This window comes from Gopherus evgoodei, chromosome 1 (genome assembly GCF_007399415.2).
Source record: "Gopherus evgoodei ecotype Sinaloan lineage chromosome 1, rGopEvg1_v1.p, whole genome shotgun sequence".
Taxonomy (NCBI): Eukaryota; Metazoa; Chordata; order Testudines; family Testudinidae; genus Gopherus; species Gopherus evgoodei.
In genome coordinates, this window is record NC_044322.1 from 4,063,258 (window position 1) to 4,086,350 (window position 23,093).

The 23,093-nt window shown below is 56.1% G+C and overlaps 1 protein-coding gene across 2 annotated transcripts in view; it reads left to right on the forward strand.

Moving 5' to 3' along the window:
* PDE2A (phosphodiesterase 2A) overlaps positions 1–23,093 on the forward strand; it is a 395,134-nt gene that overhangs the window by 86,305 nt on the left and 285,736 nt on the right. The window contains exon 2 of one of the 2 annotated variants that reach the window (XM_030556586.1): positions 13,155–13,215. In XM_030556586.1, coding sequence (XP_030412446.1) covers positions 13,155–13,215 — 61 coding nt within the window. Of the gene's footprint in view, positions 1–13,154; positions 13,216–18,758; positions 18,961–23,093 lie in introns of those variants that run through there. The other variant, XM_030556595.1, reaches the window with a different exon arrangement.

Consider the following 23,093-nt stretch of genomic DNA (forward strand, 5'->3'; position numbering starts at 1 on the left):
ACAATTTCCATGGCGAGCTAATGGTGGGAGATGGGGTTACCCACAAGGGTCCTGCCCTGCCACTGGCATGCCTAGTGAATCTGATGGTCGAGAGGTCGAGTGCTCCTGCCTTTGTTGCGTGTCTGTGTTACTACTATCCCCCAGGAGGCCATACCCCCTCCCTTCCTTGCTAAGGAAAGCAGACATAGTAGGCTGGAGGCAGAGAACCAGAAAAGGGAAACAACAGCTGAGGGGAAAAGAGGAAGTCCCTGGTGAGTTACAGTGAGTGTTTCTGAAAGGCACCAAATTCTGACTGAGAGGTTACCTGGATTTTAACTTAGATGTTACCCAAGGTGAGTTTACCTATTCCGGGCAGGGAGGTTACCCCTGCACACTGCTGTTCGGGCGCTAATCTGTAGCCTGATCTATAGATTATGAATAAAAATTCCCAGTTATCACTTTGAGGGTTGACAGGTTCTTGACCCAAGATCAGGCCTGGGATTATTCAAATTATTATATAGTTGGGACCCCCGATGTGCACAGGTGCAACACATCTTCACCAGAGGCCATCACTCTGGCACCTCTGAAGGCCTACATCTCTCTCTGCTGCAGCCCCGGGCTGCAACTTTTATAATATGTTACACTGATGTTACCATCTCTAATGCATATTCAATAGGGGTTTCTCCCCACTTCCTTCTTTGTATCTGCTCCCCTTACCAATAGTAAGGTGTCCTTCTATAGGTTAGTGTAGTTATGATTTCACCCCATTATCATATAGGTCAATTCGTTGCCATGGCACTTTGGTGGTCAGATGTTCAGGCCAAAACCTTCCAGAAGCTGAGGTTAGTTCGTGTTCTGTGGTTGGCTGATGTCGTTATGGACAAATTCCCCCTACACTCTGCTTCCAGTTCCTCAAAACTTAGGAGCGACCTAAGTGTACCTGTGCCGAAGTTCGAGGCCTCAAGCCTCAGGCTCACTGCTGGAGCCAACGTCTTACAGGATACAAGCCTGCAGGTTTCTTGCATGACTGCTGAATATAATGAAGCGGAATGTAACGCAAAGCAACGAATATAATAGAGGTAAGCTGGCCCACTGCGCTACCATTTCCCACTCTGTTCATCACAAGGAAGTGAAAAGCTGGGGGCTGTCCCTAGCTCCAATACTATTCGCTCGTAGAGATGGATCCAAACCCCAGTGTCACACACCGTAGAGGTCAGGCTGTCCTCTCACATACGCTACAGCAGTTCCACTGGCTTGTGGCTACCTGCTGCTGATTTACCCCCATGTGAGAGGAGATCTCTGAGGTGCTGGAAATTTGGCTCCAGGGCCTGGGACGCTCCCTGCTCCACAGAGCTGATGTTGTCCATTTGAGCAGGCCCGCGGATCAGGGAGTTCTCCGCTCTCTGTGCTGATGGGCAGGGGCAAAGCTCCCTTGGCTTTGAAATCCAAGAACTGCTCTGGAGACATCAGCGGCAAGGAGCCCCTGCTTTTGTTCCGACCCACCTGCAGAGATTTCTTGGGGACAGGATCTATGAGCCCCCTCTTCTTCACTGAGGCAACTTTTAGCCACCTACAGCTCCGTTTCGAGTCGTGCCAGCTGCATTTGCGCAGAGCAAGGCCACCCGCTGGGTCATGGGGGCCCTGCTAGCCAGACAAAGCCTGTCACTGGGTAGCAGGCAGTATTGCCCCTCCTTATAAGTGCCAGGGGGCAGGAGGACACAGTTCTTACCTGTACTGCCCCGCCCCTCAGTCCCCGGTGCATAGTTTTGTGATCAACATCTAGTTGTGGTCATTGGATGTCACGCGTCAGGGCCATTGGGCGGATCCGCTGAGGTATCAGGAAGGAATCTCCCTACAATGTCTAGCACTACACCATAGTGCATGTGTCTCCTAGGAAATGTTCACCTTCTTCTTCTTCTTCAGATGGCAGAGGTAGATGTAGAGCGACAACTATAATTTTACATGTAGGTGGCTAAGCCACATAATTGAGTCTGGAGTAGCAGAGTTGTGATGAACTGGGAATGTTCTTAATGTTTTCGCTGAATATCGTGTTGGTGCCTCAGTGTCCCCTATGCAGTTCTTAATATCTAGGTGGTGAAATAAGGGTGTGTGATTGCTGCAGAAGAAGGGGGCAGTGCACCTAAATGCCTGACACTCTGTCTCCTAGCAACTGATGGCCTGGGCCCCTCCTCTGCAAAGGTGCCAACTGAAGGTGTTGGAGACAAAGAGGTCAGGTGACCTCCTGGCCCGGGAAAGGAACTGAGCAGAGTGGAGGGGCTGGAGGGGGTTGTTAGTCTGGAGCTGGCTGGGGTCAAGGAGTGAAGTGCAGATGTGGGTGTCTGGCTCACTGCCCCCCAGAATGGACTCGGCCGAGGGGTCCGGTTCTCTGTACCTACAAGCTCTGTTTTAGACCCTGTTCCTGTCATCGAATAAACCTCTGTTTTACTGGCTGGCTGAGAGTCACATCTGACTGCAAAGTGGGGGTGCAGGACCCCGTGGCTACCCCAGGACCCCGCTGGGGTGGGCTCGCTGTGGAAAGCGCCCAGAGGGGCAGAGGATGCTGAATGCTCCAAGGAGAGACCCAGGAGGTGAAGCCGTGTGAGCTTCTTGCCCTGAACAAGTCTGCTCCAAGGGAGAGGAGGCTCCCCAAAGTCCTGACTGGCTTTGTGGGGAGCAGTTCCAGAGCATCGACCGGTGACTCCGTGACAAAAGTGTATTGCTGTGATGAACAGAACATAAGAGCGGCGAGACTGGGTCAGACCAAAGGTCCATCTAGTCCAGTAGCCTGTCTTCCGACAGTGGCCAATGCCAGGCGCCCCAGAGGGAATGAACAGAACAAGTGACCATCCAGTCATCCATCCCCTGTCACTCAGTCCCAGCTTCTGGCTCCAGGCAGTGGGGAAGGCCAGTTTGACAGGGACATGTAGGTGTTCTCTGGTCTGTTTTGGGTGACCACAGTCACACACAGGAGAGTTTTTAAGTTTCCATTTGTGCAGCAAGTATTTGCATCTGCCATGATTTGTGCAGATGCGATTTAGGGTTGCCCCTGAGCTTGTGGAAGACTGACGCCAGAGGGCTTTCACGGGGGGTTTGTTTATGACTTCTTGTGAATTCCATTCGGCTTTCCAAGTTTCACCCTGGTTGAAGTTGCACTGTCTTAAGCATGTCTTCCTCCACAGCACGGGGTATTGGTCGCCGCTGGAGGCAGGATACGGGACCAGCTGGACCAACGATCTGTTCTGGTTCAAAGAATAATACCGCAAGTGGCCGGTTAGTGTGTATGCGTGCCACTGCCCTCTATGTCTGAACTGCAATCACTCAGCTGTGTTCCATAAGCCCTATACTGCTAACAGCGATTCTCCTTTAACTCCAGTGGCAGGGGCCTGCGGTTCTGAACAGGAAGAGCTGGGCTCCATTTCTTCTGGTGCTGTGAGCTCTTAGACTCAAGTGATTCCAAAGCCAGAAGGGATCACTGTGATCACCCAATCTGACCTCCTGTATGACACAGGCCATAAAAAAAATAAATCCCCCGCCAGGGGGCTGCAGATTTTTAACAACCCTTTGCCTTCCTCCGGTGCCTCTTTAGCCAGGCTAGGCACCAGGATGTTCATCAATTAAGCATCAAAGCCTCCTTGAGAGGAAGGTGAGTAGAATTCCCGTCCCTCTCTAGCTTTAGGAGCAGCAGGATCCTGCAGACTCTGAGAAGGAGCTTGTCTTTGGTTCAGCTCCGGTCTCAGCTTGCTCTGCAGCTCCCGGAACCCCCAGGATGTCACTTCCCAGCTGAGACGCTGTGGCTGGTTTCCGTAGTATTTTAATAACGAGATCACCTCTTAATTAGGAGCAGGGGCAAATACGGTCCCAGCACGCTCCGAATCCCACGCCGAGGCATCAAATACTGATCCAGGCAGGCATTAGACCCGCTCTGTGGGCACAGCTGCAACATCAGACCCTCGAACTGCCCTTCTGCCGACAGAAGATTGAGGCCAGGGCAGATGGACAGTTTCCTCGGCTGCATTCCCCAGAATCCAGAGCAGGTTAATTGGCTCTGGGGCCTCCTTCTTGCCAGGAGGTTTCAAGGCTACATGCACCAGGGTTGCCGACACCCCCCCCCAGCACTGTTTGGGAGGGCGTGGGAGTGGGAAGATGCTACTAATGCTTGAGGACTATGAGGGGCTGATAAAACACCCTGCATAAGCCAGCCAGGTTCCCTGTGGTTGGTTCTGCTGGATCTCAATGTACGTGGCAGACATTAGCCCCTGGAGAGCTGATTCAGTGTTATCCAGGGGCTGGAGCAGAAACTGAGGCACAGCAGGATTAAGGAACTGATCCTGACGGGTTGAGCACTGAATGCAGAGAAGGTCAGCGCTGCTCCAGGCTGGCCCACATGGCCGAGCAGGGACTAGAGCCCAGCCTCCCGACTCTAACCACTAGCTGGTACTGCCGCAGCCCAGCCAGGCTCTGGGTATGGCTCCACCATGTTACACTTGCAGGCAGGATTTTCACACCCCTTTCCCAAGTCCCTGAGCTTGTGCATGTGTGTGTTTGTGTGTGTGAAATCCCAGGCTTGGCTCAGGTTGGAGTATAACCAACATGTGTGAGTTGCAGCCTCATGTTGCGGGGGGGTTAACGGTGCCCCCCTGAGGAGTGGGACATTAGGACCAAAGGAGCATGAGCAATATCTTGTCCTTGATGGTGCATGAATGCCAGGAGCTGATGACCCCAGAGTCTACACAGCCCCACGGCCGGCTCGGCTCCAGTGCCCTGCAGTGATGCTGCTGGCACAGGCGAATCCCTGCCTGGAATTTGTGCTGAGGGTTAAGTGACTGGCTGGCCGTGGCACAGCATTAAAGCCACTGCAGGCAGGGGTGGTGGATCAAAGGGGGACAGGCGCCCACCAGTTGGGAGCACAGAGGGTTAGGGTAGAGAAGGAATCCGTGTGTTACCTGTGCTGGCACCTGGGTCCCCATGTCGCTAACATGGCACGGGACAATGAGCTCAGCAGACAGTTGTGGGGGACACCCAGCAATGTTGGGGAGCCCTAGGCAGAAGCTGCTGCTGTCCGACAGGCAGCAGGGAAGGCCAGTTTGACAGGGACATGTAGGTGGAGCTAATGACAGTAAGAACTAGAGCTGAAGTGGGAAGCTCTTTCTCTGAGGGTGGATACCCGCACGCCCTCTCCCCTGGGACCATCCCATGTATTCCTGACTCGTCTGAGGCCCTCCAGGGAGTTCAGCCTTGCAATGTTTCCACCCCGATCCTCACAGCAAGAGGACCTGGGTAATTTCAGAGGCAGGGAAGCCCCTCGGTGCTCAGCAGGAATGGAGCACTGCTCCTCTGGGGGCACTTCTCTTGTGTCAGCCCCTCGGCGCCTGGCTGCTTGGAGCAGAGGGATGCTCAGAAGGGGAAACTCGATGGAGGCAAAACTCCACGTTCAGGGCTACTAACCGACATGTAGTCCCTCAGCTTGTGTGGTGGGAGGGCAGGGAAGGCTAGTGGGTCTGTTAGGGTGTGGCAGGACTGCCCAGAGGATTCAGGGGGGCCTGCGGAAAAGCGGGGGAGCTGTGGTGCTTGTACTCAGCCGGTGGTGGTCAGGGTCTTTGGCGGCATTTTGGTGGCGGGCGGCCCTTCAGTCGCTCTGCATCTTCGGCAGCACTGAAGGGCCCCTCACCACTGAAATGCCACTGAAGACCCAGACTGCCACCAGGCCAGGGCTCATGGGGCCCCTGCAGGGCCTGGGGCAAATTGCCCCACTTGCCCCCCCTTTGGGTGGCCCTGGGGTGTGGTGCTGCCTTCCCAGTCTCATTCCTTCTGATCCCACTCAGACCCCAAAGCGGGGGGCCCTGCGGGGTGTTAAATGCGTTCCTCTGGAGGGACCCTGCTGGGGCATGGTGCTAAAGGAGCGGCTGTCTCCCCAACACATCAAGCGCGGGGAAGGGAAATGAGTGCTGTCAATTCCCTTGGCGTCTGCTATCCCTGCTCCGTGAGGCACAACTCCCCAGCAGATGAGGGTCTGTTCTGTCCTGCTCCCATGATGGCAGCATCCAAGCACGTGACACAGTGAACCTCTGTCGTGTGTAGTTCATCCTCTCTCCTGTCCTCTCCCGGGGGAGACCTGTGTGCGCTGGGAGGGTTTTCTCGCCATGTACACCTGGGACTGTGTTTGGTGGCGGGGAGGAGAGGAAACGTGCCTTGTCCTTGGAGCGTAAGGTAGTGAGGTTTGGGGTGGTTCTTCGTTTGGGACCAGCCCCAGTGTCTGGCACAAACGAACTTTATCCTGAGGGCAGAAAGTCCCAGTGAGTCTGAGGAGCCAAGTGGTCAGCCGCAGTTCTCCTCCATAAGCTTCCAGCTCTGTCAGGGATCCTGGACCCTGGCAATTGAGCACCTGGAAGGGAAGGACAGAGACCATGGATTTTACAGGAGGGCCTTTGCAGTGGCAGCGAGTCTCATGGGCCAATTGCTCATTGTGTGGCAAAGAGTTTCCTCTGCGTGGTGTTAAATTTCCTGAGTTTCAGTTTCTTGGGCCAGGTCTTTGTGCAAGTCAATACATCAGCAGGCTTGATAACAATCAAATGACCTATACGAAGAGCATAGAATGGAATCCCTCCCCCTCCCCACATCAACGCCTGTATGAGTACTGCTAAGATCTCTTTCAACAGAATTTGTGCATTCAGCTAGTTAACAGCTAGCCGTGACGTAGCGCTTCCGAGTCAAATGAGCAAAACTCCAAAGCAGATGGGGATCTAAACAATCAATACAACAAACCCGTGGAATCCTAGAAGCCGCAGCTCCCGGCGCCGCGTTGTTAGATAACCATGCAAATGGAGATGGCTTGGCTGGAGTGTTCGGCATCCGTTTCCAGTTCTGGAACAGCTGGCTGCTGCACGTCCCGAGCGTTGTCATTATGGAGATGGAGTGCAGGTGAAGAGTTCATGAAGCTGTTTGTTCCAGGGCTGGGGGGCCACCTTCTGTTCTCCTTCCTCCTGCGGAATAGCACGTGGCAGCACAAATAGTGCCGCTGAATCTGATGGGACGGCTCGGGGAGCGGAGTGTGTCAGGGTCTGGGCCCTGGGGGAGCAGGGAGGATTATGGAATGGTGATAGCAGGAAGCAGCATGATCCAGTGCAGTGAGCACACGTAGGAACCCCTTCCTCTCACTTCATGAACTTGGGTCAGTCCTCTCCTTAGTCTGTGCCTCAGTTTCCCCATCTTGCCAAGAGACCTCCCCCCGACTAAGATCAGAGTCCCATTGTGCTAGCTGCTGCTCATACATATAATGGGAGACAGTCTCTTTCCTGAAGCTCTTACAGTCTGAATAGCTAGGACAAAGGAGGTAGCACTAGAGTGTCACACATTTCATTGCTTCTGCAAGCCAAGGGATAGCTCAGTGGTTTGAGCATTGTCCTTCTAAACCATCAGTCATGAGCTCAATCCTTGAGGGGGCTGATTAGGGACAAAAATCAGCACTTAGTCCTGCTAGTGAAGGCAGGGGGCTGGACTCAATGACCTTTCAGGGTCCCTTCCAGCTCTGTAAGGTAGGTATATCTCTGTATACTTACCCCAATAAGAGATAGCAGCTTATTAAACTGCTGCCCAGGAGGTGGCACCAGGCCTCACTAACTGGGTTTTTCCGCTTTTCACCCCAGTCGATAGGGTTCTGCCCAGCGGTGCCTAGAGCAGCCCTGGGAAGTTTTAAGTGACTGGCTGCAGCATTATTGTATCAGAGAGAGAGAGAAAGCAGGCACAAAGGTCAGTGTGAAACCTCACTTTGCTCGGCCAGTTATCCCTGCTGTCCTGAGGTGGAACTGCGGCACAGGGAGATAAGTGACTTGGCCAAGATCATTGCAACCCCTGGGAGCAGGTTGACCAGATGTTCCGATTTTATAGGGACAGTCCCAATATTCAGGGCTTTTTTTTATATAGACGCCTATTCCCCCCCAGCCCCCGTCCTGATTTTTCACACTTGCTGTCTGGTCGCCCTATCCAGGAGTCAGGTGGGTTAAGGGGTAGTCCCTATCAGGGGTCAAAGTTCACCCCAAAGGACTGCTCACTGGCAGATCCAGTCCAAGGAGAAGGTATGGCGCGGCGGCTGGTGGGGTCAGGAGGGTCCGAGCTGCAGCTAGCAGGCAGTGGCTAGCCAAGGCCAGAATGGAAGCAGGAGGTTTAGTGGCCAGTGACCATGTGGCCTATCAGAAAGTGAGTGGTGGCGCCCCAGAAACTGATCAACCCACGTCTGTGAGTTCCCTGGTAACCTAATGCAGAAGTAGGGCACAATGGCGAAGGTTGCTTCCCAAAATCCCCAGGGTCTGGGAGTTGGGGGACCACAGCCACAGTGGGAAGCTGGGGCAGAACTGGCAGCTGAATCCAAGACCGCCCTTGGTGATCATTCAGGATTCCTTATTGGTGCGGCTGTAGGACACGTGGTGGTGTTTCCTGAGCTCTACTTGCTTTGTCTAAACTTTCGCCCCAAACACATTTTGAAATCAAATGAATCTGGGCCCAGATTTTACTTTGTGTCAATATCCATAACAATGAGCCATCATAGGCCTAAAGTGAGGCCACAGGGGGTAGGAGGAGAGCTACCTTCAAAGGCCAGTCAGTAGCTGTTGGGGAGTAATTTTACCCCGTTATTTACCTATAGTAATAACATTCCTAGACCTCATGGGGGTGTTGTGTTTGGTCATATCTCCCCCTAGTGGCTGTCTATAGCAGTTACAATAGCCTACTAGTGGCTTACAGCTAGAGAAATTATTCCTTTAGCTCAAGTGGTAGATGCTTTGACTTGAGCTCTGGAGGTTTGAGGTTTGCTGGCCCTGTATACGAATAGCCCTAGGGTTGTTGCTCTGAGTACGGGGATCCACACTATATAGTGCAGCCATACAGCGAGCGGGATGGGGAGACAGACATTAAAGCAATGGCTTGTACATGGTAATCGAGAGTCAGCACACATCTGAGAGCCTGGTAACTTGATCCATATTTCAAAGCAAAGTGAAGGCTCCAAAGCCAAACAGCCGCTGGAGGCGAAGAGCGGCTCACCTGAAACCAAACCCTCCTTCCGCTGATTTATTTATTGATCGGCTCCTTCGCGGCCTGCCCGGGGCTTTTCCCAGGGACACGGATCACTTTATTAAAACCTACATGCGGCAGCTTTTTGAACATTTCTCTGCTGCGGCTGTGCCCTGGTGGTCCCTGCGTCAGGAGCAAGCTTGTCAAAGCAAAGGAAGGACAGATGCTATTCAACTTTTCAAACATGCACAAAGAGTCCCGGCAGCAGGAAAGCTGAATTAAGGATTCTCTTTCAGTATGGAGTTTTTCTGCTAACGCGCTGTGATTTGGACGGCAAAGTTATTGGTGCAATGGAGCTTCTGCAAAAGGCTGGTGATTTTTTCGCACTGCTTCAGTATGGTACAGGGGTCACGGGGTGCGTGTTTGTAGGGGGTGGGATATTTCTGATCTTGGGCGTCCAAAGAGCAAGCCAGCTAGTTCGATTGTTTCAATCAATGAACTATGATGTGTGGACCACCAGTGCCCGACTGAGATCAGGGCTTGATTGTGCGAGGCACTGTGGTGCAAGCCCCTGCCCCTACGAGTTTACAGCAGAAGCAGACAGAGGGCTGGAGAAGGGGAGGATCGCGATCCCTATGTTACAGACAGGAGGCAGCTGATCCCTGGAGTGATGACGTGCCTTGCTCAGGGCCATGGGGGGAGTCTGTGCAGAGTTGGGATCTGAGCTGTGTGGGCTGCTCTGTTGGGCAGGTGAGGGGCAGGTTGCTTTTTGTGAGGCGTGCTCAGGAGGGGAGTGTGGCGAGTTGACCAATGGAGGTAACTGATCCTGTCTGAGAGCTCCCACGTCTCCCCAGGCAATGTGATGTGTGGATGACCTGATCCCTGGGCAGGGTGGACAGGGCCGCTTTAGGAAGTGTGGGGCCCAATTCGAACATTTTTGGCGGGGCCCTGGCAGGGATGACTAAAAAAAAAAAATTTAAAAAAAAGCCTTTCATTTCTTCCATGTATTATTTACTTTCCATAACTATATAAATAATACAATTATATATTATGTACATTGCATCATATATGCTGTTGATTGGTTATTAATGACCGCCATTTCACATGTGTGGGTCCCTGCCACTCCCTGCGGGTGTGCACATGTGTGGGTCCCAGCTGCTCCCTGCCCCCCTCATTGAAGCAGGTGTGCAGGGTTACTGCCCTGGGAACTGCAGGGGAGCAGTGGACATGGGGCTGGCTGGAAGCAGAGCAGGGGCTGACTGGAGGTAGGGTCTAGCTGCAGGCAGGGCAAGGGGTGCAGGGCTGGCTGGAGATGGGGGTGTGGGGCGGGCTGGCTGCAGGCAGGGCCGCAGGGGGATGCAGCAGGGATTGAGAGGGCTGGAGACAGAGGAGTGCAGAATTGGCTGGCTTCAGGCAGGGGAGTGCAGCGGGGTTGGCTGGAGATAGGCCCGGGGGTTTGGGGCTGGGTGTGGGCAGCGTGTGCAGGGCTGGTGTGGGCAGGGGTGTGTGGGGGCTGGCTGGCTTTGGGCAGGGCCACAGGGGTGTGTGGCAGGGGGTGGCTGGAGACAGGGCAGGGGGTTTGGCAGAGGCTGGCTGTGGGCACGGAGTGCAGAGCTGGCTGGGGGCAGAGCAGGGGGTGCAGCAGAGGCAGCTGGAGCCCAGGCCCTTTAAATGGCCCCCAAGCCTCCCGCTATCCCAGGGCTCTGGGGGTTATTTAAAGGGCCCAGGGCTCCCCTGCTTCTACCCCGCCCTGGACCTTTTAAATAGTGGCGAGAGCCCTGAAGAATACATGGGGGTGGCGGGGCTCCTGCGGCTATTTAAAGGATGGGGTGGCAGAGGCAGCTGGAGCCCCGGCCCTTTAAATAGCCCCCGGAGCCCCCCGCTATCCCAGGGCTATGGGGGCTATTTAAAGGGCCCGGAGCTCCAGCAGGGAGAACAGGGCTGCAGGGCAGCTTGCCGCTTTCCGGCCGGGAAAGCAGGGCTGCAGGGCGGCTTGCCATGCTCTGGCCGGGGCTCCAGCCGGGAGAGCAGGGAGGCTTGCCGCGCTCCAGCCGGGAGAGCGGGGCTGCTTGCCGCGCTCCGGCCAGGGCTCCGGCCGGGAGAGCGGGGCTGCAGGGTGGCTTGCCACGCTCCGGCTGGGGCTCTGGCCGGGAGAGCGGGGCTGCTTGCTGCGCTCCGGCTGGGGCTCCTTCCGGGAGAGTGGGGCTGCTTGCTGCAGTCCGGCCGGGGCTCCGGCCGGGAGAGCGGGGCTGCTTGCTGCGCTCCAGCTGGGGCTCCTTCCGGGAGAGCGGGGCTGCTTGCTGCAGTCCGGCCGGGGCTCCGGCCGGGAGAGCGGGGCTGCTTGCTGCGCTCCAGCCGGGGCTCCTGCCGGGAGAGCGGGGCTGCTTGCCGCGCTCCGGCCGGGGCTCCGGCCGGGAGAGTGGGGCTGCAGGGTGGCTTGCCACACTCCAGCTGGGGCTCTGGCTGGGAGAGCGGGGCTGCTTGCTGCGCTCCGGCTGGGGCTCCTTCCGGGAGAGCGGGGCTGCTTGCTGCAGTCCAGCCGGGGCTCCGGCCGGGAGAGCGGGGCTGCTTGCTGCGCTCCAGCTGGGGCTCCTTCCGGGAGAGCGGGGCTGCTTGCTGCAGTCCGGCCGGGGCTCCGGCCGGGAGAGCGGGGCTGCTTGCTGCGCTCCCGCCGGGACTCCGGCTCTCGGCGCAGGGCCCGATTCCTGGGAATCGGTTGAATCGGCCTAAAGCCGGCCCTGAGGGTGGAAGCCTGCAGCCCAGGCCCGGCCCTCTCCCCACTGATTGTTGGCAGTGCTGGCAGAGGGGAGGCTGCTCTGGGCTTCTCCAACCCTCAGGATTTGTCAGCCCCCGGCTGGGTGTGAATAAACAGGTAGATACTAGTGATGGCTGGTGCCTGAGCTGCTGCATGGCTGGCGTCTTGGCCCAGCTCTGCCCTTGTTTGGCTTGTTTACAGATGAGCAGGAAAGTGAGAGAATTCACCTTCCCTCCAGTTCTCATGTGGCAGGGAGTTCCACAGGCTAATTGTATAGCCCACATGACAAGGCATGCGGCTGGAATCCATGGGGCTGCTCGCTTGAGTAAGGGTTTCCTCATGGGCACATCCTTGGGCCCTGCACACCAGGTGGGGTTAAAGTCCAAGGCTGCTGGCGGCTCTGCTGAAGCCTGCCCTAACCATCCATGGCCCAGCAGGATCCACTCTATGGCTTCACCCACTAACCAGAGCAGAGTCCCAAACAATACCCCAGATCCCCCAGGCAGGGGAAAGTCACACTTTGAGGCTTGGGGCCCTCTCTCGTTTTAAGCTGGTTCCAGGAGGCACTAAGGGACAGCAGCCTGCCCCAGGACCACCCAGATCCCCAGCAGGCCCTATTGCTTCCTGCCCCCTATGCCTAGCGGGACAAGAGGAAGGCTGGTGGTGGGGCGAAGGCCCGAAACTTGGGTTAAATTCTTAGCTCTGCTAGAGACTCCATCAGTGAACTGGGGCAAGTCATTTAATGTCTCTGGGCCTCGGTTCCCCAGCTGCGTCCTTCTCCTGGCACTAGCACAATTAAACTACTGCTGTCATAGCACATTGCAATGTAGTGGCTGTGAGTGTGTGTGCATGGGCCCTCTGGCAGCTAAGGATAAAGGACCTAATACTGCTAACAGTATAGGGATCCTTCTTTAGCTGGAGATGGTGTTGGGGGGGGTTAGAAGTGAGGGACCAGGTATCTAAGCCTGGCTCCCCCATCTCTCTGTGGCCTGGGTGTGCAGCATGGCTGGAGCCCGCTGGGTGGTTGCATTCCCGCTCCACCAGCCTTATGTTTGCCAAGGGCCATGCCCTGAGTGACTGGGAAACCGAAGGCTCTAGTCCCCTGGCCTGGGCGCTGGCCCGGCTCCCTCCTGCAGGTGCTTAGGACCCAGAGGACCCCTCTCCTTGCATTCCCCTTGCCAGTGCCTGCAGCCGCTCCAGCGCCTGGCTCTGCCTGCCCGGGACGGCCCTGCTGCGCCCGCCCGGCGCTTTGGGGAGCAGGTGCGGAGGCGAAGCCAAGCCCCTGGCAGCGGCGGGGAGGGGCGGCGGCGGAGCTAGGACCGGCCTTGGCCGAGGAGGGAGACAAGCGGAGCCGGCCCGGGAGCAGCATGGTCCTGATCCTGCCCCACATACTCATTGCGGTTCTTCAATTTTTTAGACGGGGCCAGCAGGTTTTCCTGAAGGCGGAGGAGACGCTGCCCAGCTCCGAGGCGCTACAGGTAGGAGCCGCTTCCCCCGAGCCCCGCTCCCCGCTGGGGCTCTCGGGCCGGCGAGCCCAGGGCGGTGCTGGGTGGGGGGTCCTCGAGGGGACGGGCCGGGGGTGGGCTCTGCCTCCTCCCGTGGCTGCTGCTTTCTCTCTCCTCCCGCGGGCTTTTCCTTCTCTCTCTTTCCTCCTCCTCTTTCTCGCTCCTCTTCTCTCTCTGCCCCTTTCCTCCCTCTTTCCTTCAACCTCTCCCCCCTCTATTTCTTCTTCTTTCTTTCTCTCTCTCCTTCTTCCGTCTCTTTCCTCTCTCCGCTTTCTCTCTCTCTCTTTCTCTCTCTTCCCCTTCTGTTTTCTCCCACCTCTCTCTCTCCTTTCAATCTGTTTCCTTCTCTCCCCTTCTTTCATTTTCTCTCTCCACTTTCCTTCTTTCCCCTCTTTCAACGCCTGTTTCGTTCTCAGCCCTTCCCCTTCTCCCCCTCCCTTATCCCTTCCGCGCTCTCTCCTTCTCTTTCCACCTTTCGCCCTTCTCCCTCATTCATTCCCCGCCTTGGCTGGCGGCGATCGGGGCCGGGGGCTGCAAGCGGACCGTGGGTGTCTCTCCCGAGCCGGAGCAGCCCGCGCCCTGCTCGCGGGAGCGGGGTGAACTTTCCGTCGCTCCCCGGTTCTCCGCCTAGCGCGCGCGGGGGGGTCCCGGTTCCAGCGATCGGCGGGGCCGGGCCGGGGGTGCGGGGTGGACCCCCCCGGCCTGGGGCAGGGGCCGCCTGGCGCGGCAGGGGAAACCGGGGCGCGCTGGGGGAGGGAGGCTCCGGGGGGACGGGTCTGCGGCTGCTTCGCACCGGGGCTGGCCCCGCGCCGCCCGCCAGGTTTGCTCGGAGCAGCGACCCGCGGGGAGCCGGCGCAAACTTCCGCGCAGCCCCCGCGGCCGGCGGGCGGGTTCCCCCGGACCCCTCTGCAGTGCTTTGGGGTGGGCTCAGCCCCCCCAGCTCATCCCCCTTTGGTGCCAGCTGCGGGGCGGGGGGGGATCCTGATTCTCGCAGCCTGGCCCCTGCTCCCGTCGCGCCGCGAAGTAACCGACCCGCCCGCCGGCTCCGGAGCCAAACAATGGCAGGTTGCGCCTCTTTATTTTCATCAACCGTTTTATTGCCCTGCCGAGGGTAACGTGCCAGGCACTTCCTGGGAAACCGCGGGGAGCCAACGTGGGGCTGGGGCTGCGGAGAACAGCCAGGGGTGGCCCCAGCCTCCTGGCCACAACCCGGGGGGTGGGTGGGATTTTTATATCCCTGGTTTACAGCTGGAGAGTTTAGGCACAGAGCAACCAGATCTGGACCGGGGTAGGGGGGAAATTCTTCAGGAGACGTGCTCCAGCTAATTGCCCATAAACAAAGTAGCAGCCAGGTCCCAGTACATCCCTCTTGGGGGCCAGGGACATACTGAGGCTGCCAATCCAGGGGCTACCCTCAGAGCTAGCCCACGTGTGTCTCCTCCACCTGGAAATCACACGCCCAGCTCCAAGTGTCAATGTAGCCAATGTGGTTTGGCCCATGTCACTGAGGAAGGCTGTGGCAGACCATAAATGTAAACCAAGATCCATCACCTACTGCTCCAACCCCTGGCTGCTCTGTCCTCCCAGGCTGATACCTCTTGCTCTCTGGAAGTTTCTGGTTAACACTAAATTTGAGACCTGCCTGGCAGAGGGCGAGGAAGGGCAGCCTTGTGGTGAAGGCATAGGGTGGGAGTATGGGTCAGGTCCTGTCTCTGACAAAGACACCCCGCAGGACCTTGGGATAGTCACTTAACTCCCCCCATGCCTCAGTTGCACCATCTGTAAAATGGGGATAAGAATGCTTACCAGCGTGGCTGGGAGGCTTGGTCTGTTAATCCTCCAGTGGAAGCTGACAGTGAAGTCTAAAGGGTTATTATTACGACTGTAGCAGGATGTCCCCCAAATACCTCATGTCGCAATTTTTCCGTGTTGCAGACTGTGGAGGGGGCCGGTGGCGTGTAAGGCCTCAGAGGGGATTGCACTGGCCAAGTCATGAAATCAGTATTTGTATTACAGTAGCACTTAGCTGACCCAATGGAGACCAGGGCCCCAGCACTGAGTGAACTCAGGATAAGTGACAGCCCCTGCCCCCGAGTGGTTGCAATTCAAATAGACCAGATGGGCAAAGGAAAGTTCATTATCCCCATTTTGCAGATGAGGAACTGAGGCACAGAGAGGCCACAGTCCAGATCCTCAAAGGTACTTAGGCACCTAACTCCTCTGGGATACCTTTGAGGATTTGAGCCAAAGGGAGTCTGTGGCAAGGCTGGAAATTTTAACCCAAATCTCCTGAGGTTCAGTCAGATACTGGGAAAGCCAGACACCACAGGTTTGTGCTACTACTTGACAACCTGGAAATGAAACTGACTATATGCAAACTGAAACTGATGGTTCTAGTTCCACCAGCCTTGCTGAGGGTGATGCAAACTGCAGGTGAAGAGCATCCCTACATCGGATTGAAAACAAAGCCAGTCAGTTTTTAAAAGCTCAGGTCGTTAATATCATACAGGCCGGGAAGTCTTTCAATATCTCCTATGAGGGAGGCGATACAAGGTGTTTCTTATCTCCTCAGAACACGACGCAGGTGGTGCATAGGTCTCGTATGAACTCCCTATAGGGGAACTCCGCTCTCCAAATCTGATCTGGAAAGTGTCCCTGTGCTGCTTTGCTTTCTTAGCAGTGACACCGGGCAGTGAGGGGGTTTGTTAGCCAGAGATTTGTTCAGGGCCCATGCGCTCTGGGTGACTTTTCTGCACGCAGGATGGGACCTGGCAGTGTTAATCAAGTGCCCACGGATGCAGGAAGGGGAATGAGCTGGACAAGGCTGAAAGGCAATAACCGGAGACAAAAAAGTGGCCTGCAAATAGCCAAGGGCAACAGCAGATTGATTTGTGATTGGAAAGCAGGGAAACACATTTATTTCCCTCTTAATGAAAAATGTCTGGTGATGGGATGTTTAACGCAAACCACTGTGCAAAGAGCATTTGGAGCTTGTCAAATGCACACCTGGCTGCGTGGGGGTGGGTCGCAGTCACAGGGCCGTCCTAGGGGTTCTGCTCTGGCAGAGGCCGCTAGAGCGCAGGAAGGGCCGTGTGTCACCCCCTGCTGGCCCGTTGAAGGAACAGCCTTCATGGGCAGCAGGGGGAGGGTAGCCAGCCCTCAGCCCTGGATGGGAGGCAGAACCTCTGAGAGGGAATAAAGGCAGGATAAATGAGAGGAAGGATGATCCCGTGGCTTGGGTGTGAGCTCGCCGCTTTGGAGATCCAGGATAAAGTCCTGCTCTGCTGCAGGCTCCCTGTGTGACCATGGGTAAGTAATTCAGTCTCTCTGTGCCTCAGTTTCCTGCCTGTGCTATAGGGATGATAGCACTGCCCTGCCTGGCAGGGTTTTGGGGGGAGGCTATTATGTTAAAGAGTGGGAGGTGCTCAGATACTGCAGCAAAGGGGGGGAGAGTCATATAAATACCATTGATAATAATAAAGAAGAAAAACGGGATCCCAGTTCATTCTCCTCATAGACACTCTGGTCCCACTTGAGTCAATGGCAAGGCTCCTTCTGAGCTCTGCGGGTGTGGGGGTTGGTCCTGGCTGCCCAGGTCTGTAAAAACTCTTGCTTGTGCATGGGCTTGACTCCTGCTAACCTAAGCCCACTAACAGGTAGTTACTGGGATGGTCACACAATGACTCCTGGGGCCTAAGAATCCCTTGAAGTTAAGAACATGGAGGGGAAGGATAGCTCAGTGGTTTGAGCATTGGCCTGCTAAACCCAGGGTTGCGAGTTCAGTCCTTGAGGGGGCCATTTAGGGATCTGGGGTAAAAATCTGTCTGGGGATTGATCCTGCTTTAAGCAGGGGGTTGGACTAGATACCTCCTGAGGTCCCTTCCAACCCTGATATTCTGTGATACTATGAACATGACCCCCAGCCTGACCCATGCTGAAGAGCCAATCATTCCTCTGGCTGGCCCACAGGGTCGGTATGAGCCAGGGTGGTAGGATCTAGGCCTCTCCCAATTGTAGCAAAATCAACAGCTGGGTTGGCTCCGTGGGCACTGGGAGGCAGTGTGGAGCTGCAGACAGGATCCAGGACTAGCAGGCAGGTCTGTTCTCATCACTGCTGAGTGGCCTTGGGCTAGTCACTTACTTTCCCTGGGTCTCATCAGTCAGTGGGACATAGAAAGAGCTTTCAGAGCCAGGGGTGAAAGAGCAAAATATTTATCCTCCCTGGGCACCTAATGAGGTGTCATCAGGGCCAGCTTTAGGGCGATTCCCCTGAATCGGCCCCCGCACCCCTAAGGACCCACCACCAAAGGCACCGGCAGCTAACTGAGCTGCCACAACTGTCTTCAGCGGCAGCTTTTTCGAATTGAGCCCCGCAGTGCCTAAAGCCGGCCCTGGGCGTCGTCCATTGCAGGCTCAGGCCAGTAGAGATTAGCAAACGCTGGCAGGCAAAATATCTCCTGGCCTGGAAGCCTGTCAGGCTGGGCACAGTCTGAACTTTAAAGCAATCAGTTACCCCGCAAGGCTCAAACCCTGGGCTGTTCATTGGGACCCGGTTCCTACTGTAGGATCGGACACTGCGGGCCTGATCCAAAGCCCAGTAAAGTCAATGGAGAAGCTTCTGTTGATTTCAGTGGCTTTTGGCTCAGGCCCTCAATGGGTCACATCCGACCCTGCTGTGCCCTGACTACTCCTGCACGCACAGATGAGGTGTGGGCGCCAGGCTGGCATGCCGGGGCCCTGAGGTGGAACGGGCAGTGAGAATGGGGTGGATCCTGTTCTGTCCTGTCTGTAGTGCTGGAGGTTGGCAGTGCCGTGGTCTGATCCTTGTAAGCCCTAATTGGCGTGTACAGTAATTGCAGGTCACTGCTTGGCCCTGTACTTACCCCCACCCCTCGGCCTGAGGAAGGGGAGGCCCCGCCCTGCATGCCCTCACTCACGCAAACACTCTCATGAGGAAGGACTGCAGGCTAGACATTTACCTGCCTGCCTCGTAAGTCGGCCAGCGTAGGTGCGAGCGGGGTGCCCCGGGTGGCACGGGTCAGCTGGGAAAGTCTGTGCCAGCACAGAAGGATAATTTCAGCTAGTGATGGGACGTTTCCTCTGGGTTTAGATGGCCTCCATCTGGCTCTGTGAGGCTCCTGCAGCCTGTGACTTTTGGGGGCGGCACAGGGGTGGGCTGGCAGTATCAGGCAAGGCAGCTGGGGTAGATGGAGCATCCCAAGTTAGGCCGGACAATAACACGGTGGCACGGCTGTGGTCACCACTGAGGGGCGGGTAACAGGAGTACAATCGACACAGCGAGTCCAGGCTAAGCAGCTGCTCTCGCCGCAGCTGGAAAGGGAGCTATGACTGGGGGGGGCGGAGACGTGGCTGCAAACAGTGAGCTTCCGAGTTCCCTCGCATGTGCTTTGCTTGCTAGACAGCGCGGGGTGTCCCTCCCCCGCCCCTTGGCCGGGTGGACCCCATGTGCTCCAGGCTCCGATCAGCTCGCCGGTGACAGCACAGCCGCCTGGAACAGCCTCTGCCTCTGAGGTCGCCCGCGGCTGCGGAGAAGTGAGATTCCTGCAGGGGACTGGAGGAAGCGGGTAGGACGGCCCCGTCTCCTGCAGACAGAGCACATCCACTCACAACCTCGGCGAGCTGCCCTGTCCAGAGATCCCTGCGACCATCCCCGGGGACTGGTGATGGGCTTGGACGATGGAGAACATCCAGGACAGTGTAAGGCCAAAAACCCCTTCACTTTTTATTGTTAATGCCGAGGGCAGGTCCTGAAATTCCTAGCCCCTAGCCAGCCCCAGAGCATTTGTCTCTCCCTCTGCTCCCACCCTGGATTGTCAGTTCCCAGCTTTCTTCTGCACTTTTCCGTCTCTTTTCTCTTCTGCTCCCTCTTTCTTTCCTTCCCCTCCTTTCTTGTGCTTTCCCTTCTCTCTCTTCCTCGTCTATTTCCTCCTCCTCTCCTTCCTCTGTTCTTTCTCTTGTCCTTGTGCGGATGACTCTCAGTTGTGTCCAGGCGGCTGCTTTTTCTGCATTCTCTCCTCCCCAGCTCTGCGTGTGTGTTGATGTGAGCTTGTGTGTGTCACACGCGCCCCTTCCAAGTTGCGTAGCCATCAGGTGTTTGTGTGAGTATCTGTCAGAGAATCTTCTGCAGGAGACTTTGGAGGCAGAGCCTCCCCTGGTGTAAATCAGCATTAAAAGCAAAGGAGCCCTGCTGATTAATACCAGCTGAGGATCTGGTCTTTTCCCCCCCCGCAGGGACTTTGTTACGCTGCCTTTTTAGGCTCTTTCGGCTCATGTGCCAAAACTATTTGAAGGTCCCTGAGATCCCCCATTGAGATGCATGCTGCAGCCCCAGCAGAACCAGCCGCGGGTTCTGAGCTGCCATCTCTCTGGTGCCAGTACAGAGCTGGCAGTGGTGGGGAGAGGCAGAAAGGGCACTGCTGGTACGTGAATATACATCGAGTGACCTGGGAAGGTGATGAGAGGTGATCAGATCTCAGGCTTCAGGGTGTGAACTGATCATGTTGGGGTCAGGAAGGGATTATCTGCAACGCCATTGGGCTCTTGGCTAGGGGTGTTTGGGGTGGGAAGACCACATTCCTGGGGTTAGCCAGTGCTGGGGACCGGTCTGATCTGCTGCGCTCATTGCTGTACATTGTCCCGGAGCCTCTTAACAGCCCAGGACGGGAGCACTGCCCTGCAGAGCAGGGAGCATTGTCTGTATTCAGAAGGGAACAGTGAAACCAGCGAGAGGCTAGGGCCCGATCCTGCTTCCGTGCGAGTCAGTGACCAAACTCCAGTGTGAGCAGGACCTTAAACTTCTAGCATCTCTGTTCCTTAAGACTTGCTGAGGGCCCTTCTTGGCCTGCCTGCTGTGGGCTTGCTGAACCCTTTCTACCTGCTCCCCTGCAGGGAATGAAGCCCTCCCTCACCCCATCCCACCAGGCAGCAATCTGGACCCCCTCCTGTGAAAGGTGGGACTGAAATTTCACTGGGTAGCTAAGTCTGCATGGAGCCTTTGTCAGCAAATACAGACAGTCTGAGGAGACAGAGGGCCTATTCCCAGCCCTCGCTTTTGCAGGGAGATCAGCTGCCCCGCCGCGAAGCGCAGCATCTGCCCAAGGCTTGCAGTTTGGGGGTGTGTGGGCAATGCTGCCCTCTGCCCCCAAACTACACCGATGTTAAAAAGTGGGGAGGCCTGGCCCCCCTGTCTGTGTGCTGGTGCCCCCCCCCACTTCTACAAAGGTTCTGGCGTTCTTGCTGCACGCACTATTTTAGCTTAAGTTGAGGTCGACGTTTGGACAGGGAGAGAACCAGCACCTCTATGAAATCCACTAGGGACCTGGCTGTCACCAGTTGATTGTACGTGGATGGTGCCCGGATATTAGGAGCATAGGAGCTGACGGAATGGATCAGTCCCAAGGGCCATCCAGCCCAGCCTCTGGTCTCTGACTGGCCAGTGCCAGGTGCTTCAGAGGAAGTGGCAAGAAACTCCAGAGCAGGCCGATGTGGGATCATTTGCCTCCCTTGAAAAATTCATCCTAATCCCTGACAGTGAGAGCTCCCTCTTTGAATCCTGCTAAATTCTTGGCCTTTGTGGCATCCTGTGGTGGTGAGTTCCACAGGCCAATTACAAGGCAGCATTGCATTTGTAGCCATTTTGAATTTGCCACCTTTCCGTTTCATTGTGCTTGTGTCTGAGACAGAAGAGAAGCACTGGATTGTTCTGTGTTCGGACAGGGCCTAGCACAGTTGATCCTGGGCCATGACTCTTAGGCATTATTGCAAAGTGTGTAGGTAGATCAGAAAGGAACAAGTGTGTGGAAAACAGGACAAGAGGGAGGGAGAGAAAGAGCTTTTTTATAGCACTTTCCTTTGCAGCATCACTGGTGCATATTCAGTATCTATTGATTGGATTTTATTTCTTTGTGTGTGTGTTGCAAAGAGAGGGGAAGGAAGATAGCGCATGAGAAATAACTGAGAGCTGCTGAAGGGGAAAGAGGAAATGAGCCCGAAGGCGGCTACTGTATGGAAGCAAACAATGCCAGCCGCACTGATCTCCTTCAGATAACGAAACCTGGCCCGCGCTCTGCCTAGTGGAGATGTTAATTTGTCTGTAGGTATCACGTGTCTGCAGGCTGCAGCATGCCAGGCACTTTCCTGGGACAGAGGAAATAGTGACCCAAGGAGTTAAGGGCCGTGGATCAAGACAGCAATGCTGGGGGTGGGATAGCTCAGTGATTTGAGCATTGGCCTACTTAAACCCAGGCTTGTGAGTTCAATCCTTGAGGGGGCCACTTAGGGATCTGTGGCAAAATCAGTACTTGGTCCTGCTAGTGAAGGCAGGGGAATGGACTCGATGACCTTTCAAGGTCCCTTCCAGTTCCAGGAAATAGGTATATTTCCAATCACTATTATAGTGCTTCTGATTTCTTAATGATCTGGGAACGCACGCAGAGCTGGCTCCAGGCCCCAGCGCGCCAAGCGCGTGCTTGGGGCAGCCTGCTCTGGGAGGCGCTCTGCCGGTTGCCGGGAGGGCAGCAGGTGGCTCCGGTGGACCTCCTGCAAGCGTGCCTGCGGAGGGTCTGCTGGTCCTGCGGCTCTGGTGGAGCATCCGCAGGCACATCTGCGGGAGGTCCACGGGAACCGCGGGACCGGCGAGCGGCAGAGTGCCCCCCGCAGCGTGCTGCTGTGCTTAGGGCGGCGAAATGGCTAGAGCCGGCCCTGGATGCACAGCACTCTCCTCTGGAGCGGGGTGATCCGGGGAGGAGAAGGGGCTTGTACGTGTGTGTGTGAGAGAGAGAGAGAGAGAGAAACAGAGGGTCCATTTGGCTGACTGATGGTGACGTTACCCAGAATTACTCACCCTATGGGTTTCGAACCGTCCATCGTGAAACTGACCAGCCTCTATCTCAGCAAGGATATGGAAATCGACTAGCCTGTCTCACCCACTGCCCAGCTTATGAATCCGTTTCCAGCTAGTCAGCAGGTGGCTTGCTCCCGAGAGAGCGCGGCGGAGGGATGCGCAGGATGGAGCGAACAAATGTTGTGGCCCTGAAGGCCGATGATGTGGCGCCAGTGCTTTAACAGGTGGCGAAAGGCTCCGTAGCACGCGTCCCCGATAAGAGGGATGGGAGATCCAGGCTTTTGATTTCTCTCTCGACGCTCCCTCTTAGGACCAAAGGGGGAAGCAGTGCAGCGTGGCAGACTCCTGGTAAACGCCCTTTGCTGCTTTGGTCTTGAAGAACATGCCATGGTTCGGCTCGGTGCTGGGTCCGGCGTGTGTGGCTAGACATAGAGGTGGGGGCAGAGAAAACACCTTGAGCACCACCCTTCCTGCGAGCATGGGTGCTCCATAGAGATATCCTGGTGAGCCCTGTGGAGAAGCGATCTGTTGGTGGGGGGAAGGGATGTGGCAATGTCTAGGGGTGCCCCCCAAAACACGGGCTGGGAAATCACTCCACCTTTGCCTTTGATGTGGTGCTGGAACGTGAACAAGGGGCTTCTCTGCTGGCTCAAAATCATCCTAGCAGCTTGCCAGGCCCCTGCCGGCTGTGCCTATCCGTTTACAGTGGGCTAAATCATGATGGAGTTACTCCACCGCACCCCCTGATGTCAATGTGAGTAAGCGTAACACACAACCTGGTAAGTCAGCAGCAAGCTGGGAACCTGGGATTCCCAACCCTAAGAGCCTGGGCGTCTGCCACCTGACCTGAAGGAGTAACTCCGCCGGCTAGTGCCAGTAGTAGGCTCTTAGCCGTGTCTGTGTCCCAGCCGTGCATGGGACACATCACCACTTAGTCAGTGTGAGTTACATCGGAACTGAATGAACCCTGGAGAGGACAGAGTTCCAG